Source organism: Pelecanus crispus, chromosome 1 (genome assembly GCF_030463565.1).
Source record: "Pelecanus crispus isolate bPelCri1 chromosome 1, bPelCri1.pri, whole genome shotgun sequence".
Classification (NCBI taxonomy): Eukaryota; Metazoa; Chordata; class Aves; order Pelecaniformes; family Pelecanidae; genus Pelecanus; species Pelecanus crispus.
In genome coordinates this window covers 144,083,698-144,101,742 of record NC_134643.1, presented here as the reverse complement: position 1 = coordinate 144,101,742, position 18,045 = coordinate 144,083,698, and the positions used below count along the sequence as shown (strand labels likewise).

Genomic DNA, 18,045 nt, shown 5'->3' with positions numbered 1-18,045 from the left:
TTAGGTAGCAGACCAGTGGAGATGTCACAAACCTAACTCAGCTCTTTTTGCTGGCCTGTAACAAAGCTGCCATTTGAGGCAGCTGCATTTATGTTTCTCAGTACGGCAAACAGCACTTTGAAGGACGTCTATAGATTGCCCTCCTGCGGATATTAATTGTCCATCTGGAGAATGGAGCTGGAAGTCCATGTCCTGGCACAGCTGGAAGGACTGGGACACCCAGGGCACACACTGGCTTTGTCTGCTACTGGTGCAGCAACTAGCAGTTGGGCTAAGCAGACCACCAGCAGGAATTCAAGAAACGGGAGTGACTTTCTGCAGTTCCTCTATAAAGAGGAAACAGGTGCATCTGTGAACACAGTATATTCCCAGCTGTTGCTCTGGCAGCATATTGGGAGCCATGTAGGCACCACTGGTAAGCCCAAGTGAAGCCAGAGCACAGCATCTCTTTTGGAAAATGCTGATCCCACTGGCCAACGGCATGGTGCATGAGGCAAGCGTCAACCAACCAGTCAACCAGAAAGAGCCAACCCTGACTTAGGGTAAATCATACTAAACAAAGCCCCACTTACAATTACGCTTTATGGTATTTTTTTGTGTTTATAAAGTCTCCAGGATTTTGCCAAGAAGTACACCATGAGCTAATTCTTCCGCTCTGGAGCGCTCTGGTTTTGCACCACTGAAGTCATTGGTGGCTCTGCCTTTTCCTTCCACTGAATAGGCTCCAGCTGCAAGAGGTTACTTGCAATAAAAAAGTTGGCAACTGTCCAGTTTAATGCTCATTCTGGCACATGGTCATTGCCTTGCTGCCTGCAGTTAGAGCTTGGTCTAGACAGAAGTGTAAATCTCTCTGTTTTTTCTTCCCTTCTTTTGCTCTATTTCCTATTCAGTATACTAAGCCCCTCTACTACATTGAATAAATGCCCCAAAAGAAGTTTGGCATGGTAAACTTCAGTTACATTTTTAAAGTTTAGACACGGGCTTAAGTACTTTTTTGAAAAGAAGGCTTAAACATTCATCTAAAATACTTGTCAGTCTGGCCTGATGATATAATTTATCAGTATTTTTCCGTACAAAGCCTTTGACCAAGCATCAGATCTTGAATTTAGGAGTTAGGGTAATGATCATCCTTGATTCAGATTTCAGCTACAGAGTTGTTATATTTAAGTCTTTGACTTTACAAGTTGCTATGGATAATGTTAAATAATCTTAGTACAAAGTAATCTTAGTACAATCACATACTTAGGGACTTATTAAAACAATGTGATGGTGATGAGCTAAGTTTAAACTAAATAGTGAGTATAAATTGCAAGGTACAGATCATGATTTGGAATCAGATTTTGTTTTGTATTTCTGTCATACTCAGGTGAAGTTTCTGTTCTGACCTGCCTAACCGTTATTGCCAACACTGCATCAGACATCAACTCCAGATTTCAAAGTCACCAACCAACAACAAAAAAAAAAAACAACCAACCCCCAAAAAACAACCCAATAACTAAACCAAACCACCACCAACAAAAAAAAAAAAAAAAAAGGAGCTTTTGGTTGGAAAACCAGGTTCAGGTTTAAATATCAATTTAAATATCAATTTAAATATCAATCCACCGGAAAAAAACCCATAACAAAAATAGCACTTCTTTTTTGCCTTGTATTTGCAACTGATAAATCAAAGAAAAACATACCAAGGAAATAGTCAGCAGGCAGAAGTATCATCCTCTCTCATATAATGTGCAACACTAAAAGCTATTCCCCACCTCACCTCAGCAGTGGACCCAACTCCATTCCCAGACATCGTGATCTCCCTCACCACTCTTACCTCCAAAACACATATGTATTTTGCCCCTTTTTCTTTGGTCATGCTGTGACCTGCCCAGCTGCTGCTACGACACACACCTCACCTCCTGCTAGATTTTAATAACCTGAGTTGAACCCAGTTGCTGGCTCTTGCTTTGCCGGCATTGCACAGTGCCATGAGATTCTGGGTGGAAGGTCTGAAAGTAACTTGGATGCTCAAGAAAATACTCAGGGGGCAAAGGGTGTGTGCTACAGCCAGGGGAGCACCCAAAGAAATAATTCTTTTCCTTCTCCTTCTAAGATATTATTGGATATCTTATATTGAATATAGTGCATATTCACTCAGACTAAAATGCAATAATCAATTCAATGTTGATCTGGCTATCATTTGAGGGCCCAATAATTGAAGGACAAATTATTATTTAACAGCCCTAGACAATGTATATGGAATGGTTAAAAAAACCAACAAACCAAAAGCAAATGTCCTATGTGGAGGCCACAGCAGACTTGAGTGTTTCACTTATTTCAGCATTGCAGATAATAACAGATGTGTTTTATTTTAATAATATGAACTAATAAGTTAGTATGAACTAATGAATTGTTCATACTAATATGAACAATTGCATGAGGATACTTCAAAGTAGTGAATTTTAGCTCAAGAAGGCACGTTTGCATGATTGTGGACCAAGCACTTTTGTAGTTTATTTTTACTATGTTCCTATGAAAATAAATCATTGTAGCATGCCAAACCATAAATGTAACTCAAGCCAGTTCTACTTCATCAATATTTGAGGTTCCATCATTATATTCCAAACATTATTTTCCATTTGTTACTTCAGTTTACATACAGCTTGAAAACATATACGAGGTAAAACTGTCGGTAAGAATCAGTGGATTGTGACAATACATTCCTGGTAGCACCACAGAACTCGGGTCTCTCAAGACATTTGAAACATACCATTAAAAATTTAAAATTCTGCTATACTTTGGCAAGGAGATAGATCACACCATATGAAATCAAAGGACGTTTTTAGAAAAAAAGTGTAAATAGAAGACCAAATATGTGCACCTGTAAGTTTTCACACCCACACTGTGCAGGCACAAGCTTATCTATCACTGTGTCAATTTCTAACACATAATTTTGTACTTCAGCTTCTGAGTTGAAACTTTCCTTTCTCTGTTTTCTTGACATTTCAGATTCTCAGCTGAAAGGCAGACCACTCAGGAAAGAGCTATGTGTTATCTTCGTAAGAGAACTGGAACAATTAATAAGACATCCACATGTTCTAATAGCAAGAAGCTTCAAACATTTTAGTAATAAAATAAGGACAAGAAGCTTTGTCTTTGATGTCAACATTAAACATCTGAATTTGCATTAGTAAATTTGGCAAATCTGGCATCAGAAAAGAGAGCATTTAATGCATAGAAAACCAAAGCAATATTTAAATACATATATATCCTAGATTTTCATAAATGCCCAATTAAGAACAAAAACCATATGAATAACAGAGAATAAACCATCTGAATCCACAGTCCCTTTTCTATAAGAACAGCAAGTGATATGTATAACCCAACCCATGTTTAAAACCTTAGAAACTTAAGGTAAATCAAGATCATTTTAAAATGCAATTTCCTGTTACCTCTTCTTCCTCCAAAATGCCAAATTCAGAACTGATGGTCCCCTAGAGGAACTCATAGAATCATAGAATCATAGAATTGTTTAGGTTGGAAAAGACCTTTAAGATCATCCAGTCCAACCATTAACCTAACATTACCAAGTCCACACTAAACCAATTAGAGGTAGACTAGACTAAACCATGTCACAAAGTGCCACATCTACCCGTTTTTTGAACGCTTCCAGGGATGGGGACTCCACCACCTCCCTGGTCAGCCTGTTCCAATGCTTGACTACCCTTTCCATGAAGAAATTTCTCCTAATTTCCAGCCTAAACCTCCCCTGGTGCAGCTTGAGCCCATTTCCTCTCATCCTATCGCTAACTACTTGGGAGAAGAGACCAACACTCACCTCACTACAACCTCCTTTCAGGTAGTTGTAGAGAGCGATAAGGTCTCCCCTCAGCCTCCTCTTCTCTAGGCTAAACAACCCCAGTTCCCTCAGCCGCTCCTCATAAGGCCTGTGCTCCAGACCCTTCACCAGCTTCGTTGCCCTTCTCTGGACATGCTCCAGCACCTCAATGTCTTTCTTGTAGTGAGGGGCCCAAAACTGGACACAGTATTCCAGGTGCAGCCTCACCAGTGCCAAATACTCATGTGTGAGTAATGAAGCCTTCTCACTTACCTTTGAATGATATACAAAGAATCTTAGACCCTTTAATCTTATTCAGTCCAGCATATCTAAATTAAGGAGGAAGAACTGAGCTAGTCTTACACGGCTGCTGATCATCTTCACATCAGGTGGGCTAAGAGTAGGAAACAGTAGGAAAATGTAGAATCAGACTGCCTGAACCCTCCCATATAGCTTTGCCCACTTTTCCATAACCGTTTATCACGACAGGCGTTCAGGCAATGAAAAATACATGTGCCTACATTTTGGTGAAAAGACTAGCAATTTAGAGAGATGTGCAAATCCAATTACTCCTGGAGAAAGAGAGATAGGGAGATCTTAACATTTCATTTAACACATTTAGATAACATGACCAATTTATACAGACTTCCTCCAGACAAATTATTCATTTGATTCATCAGAGCCTTTGAAGTTTTCCCTGCTATCAAGGCTGGCAAACTTCTTCCACTGAAAACATGAGCCAATGCTGATTATGTAAGTATGCTTTTCATGGCACTTTGGGAAGATATAAAAACTGTAAAGCCTATGGAAGTATTTATTTGGGGCCTTTAATTAACTAATTTTGATTTTGATCTCAGATAAAGCTTTCTTTGGAGAAAAGACATGGACTTGATTCACCCAGTACATTACTTCAGGTTTTTATTTTTAACATCCATTGTTTCTGAGAGTCAAGTCTACTGACTTTGTGAGAAATGCCTTCTCTTTAGCTTATAAAACAGACAGAAACAAGCACGCATTTACATAGGTACTCATACATGCTCTGTAATGTGGAAAAAATAAGTTATGCAATGTGCAAACGATGTAGAAGCAGAACACAGAGTCTCCTCTGGTGTTTCTGCGCATGACTAACAATAGTATTTTGAGGTCATACAACACTGATTGAGGGATGAGCTTGATTTCGTACACTCAACAGTTTTTAAGACACCCCATGACAATGTAGCTCTTTAATTTCCTTTGTTCTTTTCCTTGACTGAAGGAGTTAGGTTTGACTGAAAGAGTTAGGTCTTTACTCCCTAGAGGAGAGAAGGCTCAGGAAGCCTTCCTGAACTTAAACGGCAGCTACAAAGAGGATGAAGATTCTCTCTTCACAAGAAGCTACAGGAAGAAAACAAGGGGTAACAGGTACAAGTTGCACTGGGAGAGGCTTCATCTTGATGTAAGAAATTTTTTACAGTGGAAACAATCATTCACTGCAACAACCTCCCCAGGGTCATGGTAGAGTCCTCATCATTGGAACTTTTCGAGATGCAATTGCACAGACAGTCTAGATAAACTCATCTAGGTTCCCTTTCCCATGAAAGTTTGGAACCAGATCATCTTTCGAGGTGCCTTCCAACCTGGGCTGTTCTATGACTGGTGGTTTATCGAGTACTTTTATTAGTTAAAGAGCTGTATCTGTAATCAAAGCATTCTTTTAAGTGTGGCTCTGTGTGTGTGTGTGTGCGTGCATGTATGGGTGTGTTTTAGCAAATGCTATGGTGATATCAACTTACAGGTTAGCCTGGGCTCTTATTCTAGCTCACTGGACTCCATGCCTGTATTTTGATTTGCCCAGTTTGAGCTGATTTCAATTATGCAACTCTTTCCTGATTTGAACATTATAGGGCCACTAACAGTCAAAAGTGAGTTATGTATGGGAGAGGAGAACTGACATCTATCTAACTCCTACTGGCCCAGTCCATTCTTTCCAGTATTGCCAGGAGTTTGGAAAGCAAAGCCTGGCAACACTTGTCAACCATCAGGACATCCGGCTCTCCAGGCTGAGGGGCTTCGACGACTCCTTTCTGCATGCACGCCTGTTTGCCCCGTGCATAAACACGCAAGTCTGTGAGATGGCCAAGAAAATAATTGTGCAAATAGCTGAGGAGGTGCCAGGAGGACTATGCCATACATTGCCTGTATAACCGATGTTGAGAGCAGCTCTATTTTCCCAATTGCGCTGCTGTTTCTAGAAGTGTATACATTTTGCAGTTACACTGTGACAGGAAAAGCAAGTTGGCATCAGTAAGCCTTTCACTTTGTTGTAACTGTTCATGCAGGATATGGGAATTACATCTGGGAAACTGCATATTCTAGATAACATTATTGAATATTGAAATGACAACTCCATTAACTTTCTTGGTTTTCATTTGTTTCTGCCAGAGTGGCTCCTATTCTGCATACTTAGAGTATAAAAATATCTTTTACCCAGGATTTGTTAATTAATAAGGATCTTATTCTACTTTATAGTTCAATATCTCAGGGGTTTTTTTTTGTTTTCATAATAATGTATTTCTTCTGAAAGCTAACAGTAACTCAAATAATGCAATGTCTTTGTTTCCATAGTGACCACCTCAATTCAGCTGAAAGAAACGAATGAAACACCAGATACATGAGGTCTTAAAATGCCTAAATTAGTCATTTAAGTAATTAAATAAAAATTTATAAAACCAGTTTTCTTAATAGAGATAAAACAGTAATCGTGCGTACTTTGTACTTTCCCTCTATGAATTTCATCTACTTTTACAAGAGAGAAACATTATGATCCTTATTTTACAGATAATTCAATTTCCCCAAGATCAAATGCCTTTAGTCTAAAACCCACTGAAGGCTATACTAATTTTTCTACTGAATCTGTAGGCTTTGAATGAGATTCATCAGAAACCAGTAAAGATAAGTAGAAGGTCCCTCCTGTCACAGACACCATGTGCTGGTAACACGTGCTTGCACTGACAAGTAGTCTGGGCACTCAAGATATTGATTGGCTATTACTTTGTTGTCAGAGTAGTATCTGTATATCTGATATCACACTATGGTTCAAACAACATATACATGATTACCGATGACAACAAAATCAATGACTCAAAGATGCCTAGGTTTGACATAACAGAGGTATGTTGCCCTTGCCACAGTCCATTGATACATGATCAAAGTGAAAACTTATCAGATAAACATTCCCAATTCAGACTTCTAAAACTAGCACCTCAGAAACATTTTATGAAAAAATCACTGTTTTGCTGCTGAATGTCATTTTGAAACTGCATGTCTGAAAAGGGGGATTTCAGTAGTTCCTGCTGGGTTTGTCCAGAACTTTAAGGCTGTACATTCCCGTTACTAAACATGCACTGTGGGATGTCTCCAGTGTATGACATCGGCTGCTGCATGCTTTTCAAAGTAAACAGAAGTCTGGTTTGTTTCATTTTGCAGAGTTCTGTACAGGTACCTTCAGAGATGTTAGGTACAAATGAAATTTGTACATCAAAAATGCTTTTGAGACTCAGGGCTGAACAACTAGCACTAAAATCAAATGTGAATGAAAGAAAAGGAAATCACCATAAAAGCAATGCATCTAATAGCACAACATGGTGATTTTCTTTAAGGAAACACTGTACTTGGTAAAACAGCTGTTCACCCTGATGCTTGTAGAAAAGGCCCTGCGGTTCCTGGTGGACAACAAGCTGACCATGTGCTCTCATGGCAAAGTTGGCTGTTTCACCTTCAAGGTGGTCAAATGCTGGAGCAGGTTGCCCAATGAGGCTGTGGGGTCCCATCCTTAAAGGTATTCAAAATAGTTAGTCCTTAAGCAACCTGCCCTCATTGTGCAGGGGGCTGGACTAGATAACCTCCAGAGGTTTCTTCCAAATTAAATTATTCTGTAATTCCATAATTAAGATGTTTATCTTCATAAATTTTACAAAAATCGTGAAAATCTGAAGTTCTTTTAAGATAGATAGTTGAGCCTTAAATAATTTTTATATAAAGAACTTAACAAAGTATATTTCTTTGGAAGCTTTCTTATATATTATTTTACCTTTCACCAGAGCTATGAGACCTATAATATCCAAATGTGAAGTATGCCAATGTACTTTTTATAAAAGTACAAGGAACTAATAAATATCTATGAATTTAAGATTTTGTTTTAAATATTCAAGGACATGGATTTCAGGAAAATCAGCTTTTAGGATTTTGATAAACTTGTGAGCTTTATTAGGTTATGCTTAATATGCCCATCATTATAGCACATAGGTGTCAACTTTTTTTGTAGGTTTGATTACACTATTTAATGAACGTTGTAAAACATGAGTGAATAATGTGGCTACATGGCTCATTCTATTAACTTCATTGAATCTGTCCTTTGAATTCTTATCTTCTGCAGGATATCAAGTTTCAGTGAATAATATACTTTCTGTGTAGTGTACATTTACAGAAATATCATACCTTTTCTACTTCACCTGGAATCTGTCATGAAGAAAGAAACTGTAATTTATTAAGGGATGTTTTCAGCTTTCAGGGCAGTTGTAAGAGATGGTAATAAAACAGAACAGGAACTCAAAGGCATCTTCTGCCTTTACTATTTCATATACTCTACTAAAAAGAAAAATATGGTGTTTTTTTCTTCCATTCAGCATTGGTTGGGCACTCTAAGCTAGGGCAGAAAAATTGCCACCCCTTCTTCAAGACTTGGTTTGTCCGTGTGTGGCACCAGACAGTTGTGATTTAGTGGTCCCAGGCTGCACTGATGGGCATGAAAGTTTCAAAGAGCTTTAATTTTAAAACCCATCAATGGAGAGAACATATTCAAGCCTGCTTTTAACTGCTTTTAACATTTGCTTGCTTGATATGAAAGCTGTAGGGTAAAAGGAAGAAAAAACCTTAAAATGTGTGTGGATTGCTTTATGTAGAAGTACAAATTAAATTAAGAGAATTTGGTACTATACAGTGTTAGAAAAGTGTAAAGAAAAGAGTACCACCTAAATGAATTATGAATCTTTACATAAAACTTGTACCTATTTCTCAGTTTTTTCCCTGAATAGCCTGGCTACCTTGTTTTAGTCTGTCCCGTTAAATTGTGCTTTTTTTCCACAGTCAAAAATGCCACTTAGCTGACGTGAAATCCTTAATTCTTTTGAGGGTATACAGTGTGGGTCTCCTAATTAGGACATCCTGTGGAAACTCAATTAAAAAAAAGACTGGAGAAAGAGGAAAGAAATACTATATAATGCTTTTACTGAAATAATGCACCAATTAAATAAAAATGCAAGCTAAAAATTGCATGCTTTTCATTTTTCCCTGGAGGTCATGCAAAAGGCTGAAAGCATTTTCAGTTTAGTCCCACAGATTTAAAAATTTGAGTGCTATTCTGCATCAGAGCTGTAATTAGTCATTTTGATGCTAACAAAGGAGTTTATAATTTCACACCAGGCTGATCATCACTTAAAACCATTTATTTCAGCTCAGTACATCCCCCGTTAATTGGAATGTTTTGCTAGTGGTGTGTTCCCATTAAGATACAGTCATGTCATTACGGCCATTAGGCTCAACCTCTTCTCTTGAATACAACCCGGGAAATAGCCCCCCCGAATACATGCATATTGATAGCTGGATTTAGATACACTAACGGCTATCTTCTTGTTCAACTGTGAGGTTTAGGTGAAATAAAAGAATTAGTATGCAAAACGTTCCAGTCTCTCGATGTTGCACATGAGGTCAGATTCTGCAATTACCATGGTCATGTCTGGCCTTAGAAAGCTGAGAATTTATAATGTCTGCCTGCAGCAAGTTTTAAAAATTAGAAGTTTTGCTATACACAAAGGGCTAAATTCAGCTATTAGTTGAACATAAGAATCAGATGATTTCCAGAGATGTAGCTCCGTTCATAATTTATCCTCAACAATTTAGAACATATTTCAGGCTTTTTAAAGCTGTTACTCATATCAGCAGGGACTGCAGTTTCACCTATGATTATGCACATTTGACATTTCCCATTATTAGATCCTGATTTCACATACAGAAATGTCAAACTTTAGTTATTCCCCATTAAATTTTCCAGTTACAGTGTTTCCTTGGCCTGATTTGATTTAATTTTTATTTTTATGAAAATGCCAGATAAAACCACCAGCTAATTTTACAAAACAGGCTAAGGGAAATATGCTGCTGTCAATGACAAAAAGTCTTGCTCTGCTGCTTCAGTGCTTTGAAAGCTGGACTTAAATTTGGCAGGAGAGGTTTCTGTGCTAAGTATATGCCTTTTTGCCTTTTGCTGCCAGCCCTTCCAAATTCAGGCAAGATCTGAAAAAAACTGTACATCAGAGCTTTTGCAACTAAAAGCTCTGAAGATTGTCAACACTAGCTGAGCTCCAGACTCCCAGCTGACCAGGCGGTACATGTACCATCACGGTACAGCTCAGGGCTACTAAAACCAAATTACAATGTCCTTGTAATGACTTCTCCCACCTGATGACCCAAGGCAGGGTCATATTCCACATCTAAAACCAGGGAGTTTGTCTCTCCTGTGCCCTCAGTTCCCCTCCCATGAGGACCCACTAGTTAATGCAGAGAGGTCCAAGTGAAAATCAAAATGAAGCAAGTGCCATAGTTTGATTAGAGACAGATAAAGGAATTCGACAAAGACATGGGATCGGGTAGACTAACAATGGACAAAAATTGCTCCTGATAAGTCTAGATTGGAAGGAGGTGCTGGGAAGAAATGGGGATGGACCGCTGGAAAAGCAGAGCAAGCAAAGTGACTTTGGAAAAGGATGCTGAGACTGGGAGTTGGGTGAGCTGTAAGGCCCCTCTGGAAATACAGCCAGACAAGAAAGCCTGGAAGTGAGAGGGTAAAGTAGCAGGGTAGATAGTGGAAATGATAACCCCAGGAATGAAAAAGGGGTGGCGATGGTGAAAGATAAGGTGAGGGGAGGAAGAAGCAGAGGAGAAGAAGGACCAGTGGAAGGTCAGCATAAGTTAGATGAGAATCTGCATATGGGATTTACTGTGGTGGGGAAACAGCTGGGTCTGGGCAAATATAGCCTTGCAGGGCAGAGCCACTGGGGTAAGAGACCAGGGAGGGCAGAGCCCTGAGCAGAACAGTGGTCTGCGGGAGGCGGGGGCTTACCGAACATAGATGAGCATCCATGGAGATCCAAGCAGTCTGGGAACCAAAGGAAAAGGTTCAGAATAAATACAGATGTAGAGGCAGGGAAAAGGTACTCTTGGGGCATGGATGTTGAGCATATACAACTGGAAAAGGATCTGAGCAGGCAAGAAGACTGAGACTGGGTGTCAGGAAAGGGGAAGACTGAGTCTATGGAAAGAAGATGAGAATAGGAAATTAGTCTCCCTCAGAGGGAGAGGCCTCTAGGTAAATAATTTCACAAGCCTTTGTGTGGGCGTATATTGACAGAGAAGTCAGTCAGCTCCAGACAGCATTCTTATAATTCTCAAATGATCCCTATGATATCAGCTATACTTTCCCATTTAGCAAAATATTTCCATCTGCCAGCAGAAATGCAATCATGTATTACAACAGAATCACATAAATGAGACCAACAGAGGCAACGTTCTGTTTTTAATTGTTTCTCACAATTCTTTTTTGCAGCCTTGGGAAATCTGCTTACATGCAAAAAGTGACAAGTAAAAAACATAAACAGACCAATGGTTGTCTCTGGAAATGCTGGTCTTTTGAAGACACTGAAAAAGGAAAATATCAAATGATCCTTTACTCTTCTAAATTACCAACCTGTGATTTCTGTTTCTATGAATTTTGCCATTGATTTGATTTTGGTAGGATTTTACCCCATCTTTCTTTGAAAAGGAAACTGAAACAAAGCACTTGTTCTCCTAATCCAGCTTTTAATTAATAAAAGGCTGCAATGTTAATACAATTGTTTGGTTTCCGTTTTTGTAAAGGATATTTCAGTGTAAGGATCAGCTCTTTACTCTCTGCAAGTTAGTAGGGTGTTAGAGGACGATATTATTTCCTTCTACCTGCTACCAAGTATAATGTATAATACAATGCAACTTGTCATCAGCTTTAAGTAGGTTGAGTGTTTAGTGTTCTTATTAATAAGTTCTCCAAACAGAAGTCTCTGTGGAGTTTGTTGTTCTTTTTTTTTTCTTTTTCTTTTTTGACACTGCCAATCAAAGAAATTAAAGTGGTTTCATTTCCCATATTACAATTATTTCACAAAATGTGTGACAGTTTTGGCCTACAGAAATTTGTTGCTTTGGAAAGTGTCTAGAATTTTAAGCATCTGCAGACCCTTGGTTGATGTAAATTGTGACTCTGACGATGTTATTTATGTCAGCTGAGAATGTGTCCCTGCTAACTGTACTGCTGATATTTTCTTTGAAAAACAGATACTTTACTTTATTGTATTTATCATGACGAATCTCCCACAGACATAATATTTTTGAGGCTGTGCTACAAGCCTAAGGTTCTATATGAGTCATTTAAAAGCTTATGTTAAAAATGTGAAGAGCACTGAGTTTTCAGGCTAATATAGGACAGCCAAGTACAAATATAATGACAGATCTGAAGTGTAGGATTTAGCAAAGTGGTGGCATAACTTTTACATAAGGATGGGAAAACAGATCAGAAAACTACAGGAGGCATTTTTTAGTGTGCTACTCAGTGGATATGCATCAAACAGGTCTAAGGTAGGCTAGGCTGTAGCCATCTCTGTATGTCGTGTGGTCCTACAACCATTGGCATTCAAAACTTGTGTCCAGCCACCTGGCAACACTTTGTCTCATGACAAAAAAGAAGTGAAAATCTTGTCTATCAAAGTGCTTCAGAAGCATGCTAAACTGTTAATTATGAAGGTGTGGGGTTCACTGAGTTTCAATTCCATCTTTATTACCAGATACAACCCAGTCAAGGATGCCATTACAGCCCAGCTGTCCGTGCAACCCGTCTATACCAGGATTGAGACCTTCAGTGTGTACAGCACCAAACAGCACTGATTTCCAATCTGTGTGTACGTTCAGTTCTGAGGCCCTGCTTTGGATTGCAACCAGAAAGAAGCAGCTGGAGTTATAGGAGGCTCAATGTGTTGACTTATGCTTTTCAAAGGTATAGTGGCTGCAATAGTAAATATGTTCTTTGTGGGATATTCATAAATGCCTAGAGAAGCAGGCATCTAGGATACAGATCTGAAAAAGGTTGTTCATATCTAACGCTTACTAATTTCAAAGGGACTTAGACTCCTAAATGCAAGGTTTATTCTGAACTTTTGAAAATATCAGGTAAAAACTCATTCTCTTCAGTCATCCGTGTTTCTATATCCAAAGCCTATCTCCTTATGTCTTGCAGAGGCCAAATCTGGTGAAAATATTACACAATGGAAAAAAACATTTGTAGGTGCTTAGACTGCAATAACCAAATGATAACCAAACCCGCCTGAGTTCCTTACATCCAGAGACAAGTTAAGACTGCTTAGGAAAGCCACAGCCTGACCCTGCTAGCTGGTTTAGAGATATTTTAGTATTCATCCAACACTTGCCAAATGCCAAAGGTGAAATGTTCTCCCCCAATACTTTTATTCAGTGCTAGCCATTTCTCTTACACTGCTAGATATTGTTATTTGTTCAAGGAATAAGTCACGGTCTGGAAGAAATACTGCTTTTGAAAATAAAATTCATATGTATGACTTAACCCACACAGAGATATCCCAGCAAATCCCAATTCCCTTGTGAAAAAAAAATACTTAAGCAAAACAAGATTTACCATTCCTTTAAGAGATTCTGGAAATGGCATATAGCTCTAGTGCACAGTAAGCATGCTTTTAAAAGTAACACATTTACTATGCTACTTTCTTATTTGTCTTAAGAAGAAAGCATTCCTGACTGGCAACATCTGGCAAAGTAAAAAATAAGTATCGTTATGAGAGCTGCATTATTTTGAGCACAGGCTTGTAGGAAAAAAACTACAGAGCGAGTTTTTCACATACATTTGTCTTGACTTTTATTCCCAGGAGTGATGTTTATTTTCTGGCCTTTGCCACTCCACATCACTGAGTATTTCAGTTCCTTCATCTATAAAAGAAAAAAAGTAATACTGGCCTAACTCTATTTAATGAGGCGATGCAAAACTGGTCTCAGGGCAGTACCCAGAGGCCTTCCACAGCCACCCTCCGTGTACTGTCACTTGCTGGTTTTCGTGGGGTGGGAGCAGCCTCTACAATGTTCTGGCAGCCTGTACAAGTTAATTCTCAGCAGGCACCAGTCAACTGATTGGGACTGGTTGGATACAAGTGTTACAAGAACACGGAACATGAAGAGTCCTGCAGTCTTTAGCATGATATTGTCACTTACTGGCTGTGGTGATGAGGCCAGTTTAAGTACGGGCCTGCCCTCCCCACTGCCCTACCCCTGCTGGCACCGCTCTGTGCGGCTGCACTGCAAGCCGGGTCTGGGTTAAAAATAAACCTCTGAAAGAAAGAGGGAGGGAACGGGAATATACTCTAAACCAGTATAAGAGATCCCGTCTGCAACGCAGCTCCACAGAGAGTTGTAGCAGAAAAACTGAGGAGGTGATGACCTGTGACAGAGTGGGGAAAGCAAGGTGCCGAAGGGCCAGAAATTGCCAGGTGGACGTCACACTAAAGCCAGCATCTCACGGTTTCACTAAAAAGTAATCCTGTCTCACCAAGTCCCTTTAAGCACTGTAAAATATAATTATATAGATCACTACTTTTCACTGATGTCGTGATGTTAAAAGGAGGGAGGAATTTACTGAAGAAAAATGTAATGTCAGCGTCTGATACTACACGTGATGATAAAAGAGAAAGGGAAGGAATAGAGTAACTGCATAACTGGTGCCATTTCTCAGAAAAGCATAAGCTAAGGTGTGTGACCATGTCTCCTTGGTCAAACATTATTCAATTTGCAAAACAGACAGTCAACTCCAGCTGCAAATTTATGTTCCTTGCTCCTTAAACCTGATAATTTAATGATGTTCTATTTACTTATTTTGAACTGACATGATATCTCTGCTATGAATGTGTCTTACTTCCCTTCTTAGATCTATTTTAAATGTACATATGTGGCCAAAAGATTTGCTCTATTTTAAAGTACAAAAACCAAAGACCTCATTTACTTCCATTATCTGACACCATTTCTTTCACATGACTACTGAAAATGTACTCATTACTGGACGTGTATATGCTTGCGTTCAGGAAACTGAATTATGAACACAGGTTTCCTTACCTGGCCTATCATGGCACTACAGAGAGATACTGTCACACCTCCTGAATTCTCAGCAAGGTCTGGACTCCAGGATGGGGTTAGTTCCTTGGTGAGAAAGAAACTAATTGACACAGACAGAGTTTATGGCATTCTTGCATCTTTTATTTACAGAAGAGGCAATTTTAAAGAGAGGAATTAGACAGCAAAGTCAGTGTGTGGTATGTGACTCAGAGACTGGTTCTGAAGTTCCAGAAAAGACCCCCTCATACAAAACCCCACACTGTTTCTCTGAGTAGAGGAAGGACTCTGTTTAAGCTCCTTTCCCCAGACAGTCAGAGAAAACCTCTTAGTTTTATTTGCCCTACTTTTTTTTTTGGCAGCTAGTGATTTAATTTCAAAAGTTATTAAAATAACTTAAGAACATGCCATTGTTGAAAGGGGCATTCCTGCTCTCACCTTTTCATCAGCACTACAGCATGTGGGAGCACAGTCAAGTGCATCAAAATATTAATCTTGCTGAAAACAAATCCTTCCCAAAGGTGCATGATTGTAACAGCCAGCACCAGTGAGGAGTGGATAACAAGTTATCTTGAAGCAAGTGGTGAAGCAGAACCATCCCTCCTATTGATGAGGTCTCAGATTAGCTGAAACTGGTCGCAAAACTTCTGTAACTGACATTTTCCTCAGAAGTTTCTAGAGCCTACACTATTTTCTTTAGGCTTATGACTGTTGAAAGTCTTACAGCCCCTCTGAAAATTAAGCTACTTTTACTTCAAAATGTTACTTATTTGTTTTTCCAGATGCCTCAGATTTGAAGACACATTTACAAGGCACGGATTTTAAAAAACACTAGAAAAATTAGGCTCCCATGAAGTATTACATTTTGGACACCTTAACTGCTGAATAACTTTTGCAAATCTTGAAAAGCTCAACTTAATTGATTTACATTCCCTATTGTAGCATCTATATGCTTGCCACACAAAGAAGCATCTTACTGTCAGCTCTATGAGCAAACGGTCAGTCAGATTTCAGTCAGGTGGAAATATTTTATTTGCATACTATTAGAGTTTGCTTATCTTTCTAGACAAACAAGTTACAACTGTAGAATGGCGAGTATCCTCAGAACACATATGTCTAGAAGCACGGGCGTCACTCATAAGTACAGAAAAATACAACAGCCACTCCTTTCAAAAAATTGGTCCAACTGTGTAGAGTTATGCTGGGGAAGGAGGGAAGAGCAGGAGGTGAAAAAGTAGCTTTTAGCATTCTAGAGAATATACTGAGGATAGAAATGGTTTTGTTTCCAAGAGGGTTTCATTTAAATTCATCCTTCTCTCTAACTTTGACCTGACTACCTGTTACACCTCCATGCAGCTTTCTGCCATGTCTACAATAGCTTACAAATGGAATGGCTAGCTTCAGAAAAACAGAGACAGAAGTCCTAGATATGTTGGAGTCCTACAAAGTTCATTAAAATTGACTGCTGAGGAGTGGAGTGAGGACTCAGTTAATGGCCCTGCTGAGGAGGAAGACCGTGGTGTGAACTGTGCTGACCCACAGGGCCTACCGGAGCATGCACCTACCCTGGAAGCACCCCTTGTGCTGCTCTGCTGCTTACCCAGATGGTAGCCTACGGAAGGAAAGAGGTACTGAAGACGCCCATGGATTTTCAAGAAGGTATTGCAAGGAAGGAAAACTTAATCCAGGGAGCATGGGAGGAAACTGGACTTATTTGGAGGGGTTATCAAGGCACAGGCTGCTCTACTTGTAGCTTTGCTAGTCCTGTTGCACATACAGCCTACTTAGTAATGCACTTGCCACCTTTCCAGAGTCTCCAGCCTGGACCGGGGCTCGGTTATGCACACCAGGAAAGGAGCTAACCTCTGGCCACAGACGTAAAAGCAAAGAATAAGTTCTTGGTTAAATTCTTGAGCATCCACCAATCTCAAAGCAGAAAGTATAGTATTAACCTCAGCTGGAAAGTGCTACAATAATACCATCTGTATCACCAGCAATACTGCAAGGCACCACTATATATCATTATGTAGTATGCTAAAATACATATGATACTATATAGTATATATTATTACATGGTATACTATACTGCAATATTGCAATATACTAGTGCAGTATCACTAGCTGTAACAGGATGAGTAAAAGCATAGTCCACGGCCTGGAAAGGATTATAGTCAAGTATTACAGTGAATACAGCTCTGCATTCTTAGCACATTTGTTGTATTATCACAGTTTTACATTCATATTTGCAATATTTGTGTGCCTGTCAAATTTGGGAAAAGTGTCTAAATTAATGAGAAAGATCTAAATTATCAAAATAATGCAGTTAGGTCTATAGACTGGCACATTTCCTCTAAGCACTTTTTAAGAAGGTTCCCAAGAACTGGTCTATCCTTAAGAGCTGTTCTTTAGCTAATTCCTTCCAAAGGATAACGCCAAGCACTCAGTTAATCCATCATATCTAGGTAGACTTTGCCATTTGAAATTATATTGCCCCATTTCTACATCTGCTGAGCGGGAAGGGAGTCTTTTTCTCAACTCCTGGAATGGTTCAGAGGACTTAGGCTGGAATTCATCAAGCTGCATAAATATGTGCTCACCCTTAAGTTCCTTCATAATTATGCAGACAGTTACCCAGCACTAGGAATCCATCTGAACTACACCACTTCTACGACATGCAAAGACCAATGTGAGCCTTCAAGTTACAAAGAAATAAACACAAAATAAATCAACATTCAGAGAACCAGTTAATATACTAATTATCAACAGAGAAGAAAGGACAAAACATTGAATTTTGAGCCTGCTAGAAACCCTTTCCTTCTTTAGTGCATGAGACATTTATCTGTAAATAAAATGTCACTAGTGAATAATTATGAAGTTAAAAGAAATTTGTAGTAATTAAAGGCAGAGCTGAGCACTGAAACATTCCCTCCAGGGACACTTACTCAAATATTGCCTTGTTTAAATGTTAGAGAATTTAGGCT

At 39.1% G+C, this 18,045-nt stretch overlaps 1 protein-coding gene across 2 annotated transcripts in view; it reads right to left on the bottom strand.

Moving 5' to 3' along the window:
* Window positions 1–18,045, bottom strand: part of MID1 (midline 1) — a 100,810-nt gene that overhangs the window by 50,806 nt on the left and 31,959 nt on the right. Inside the window, exon 2 of one of the 2 annotated variants that reach the window (XM_075718250.1) lies at window positions 15,068–15,151. The exons of the other annotated variant lie outside the window; for it this stretch is intronic. Within the exon in view, the coding sequence (XP_075574365.1) occupies window positions 15,068–15,151 (84 nt within the window). The remainder of the gene's footprint in view (window positions 1–15,067; window positions 15,152–18,045) is intronic. 2 annotated transcript variants of the gene reach the window in all.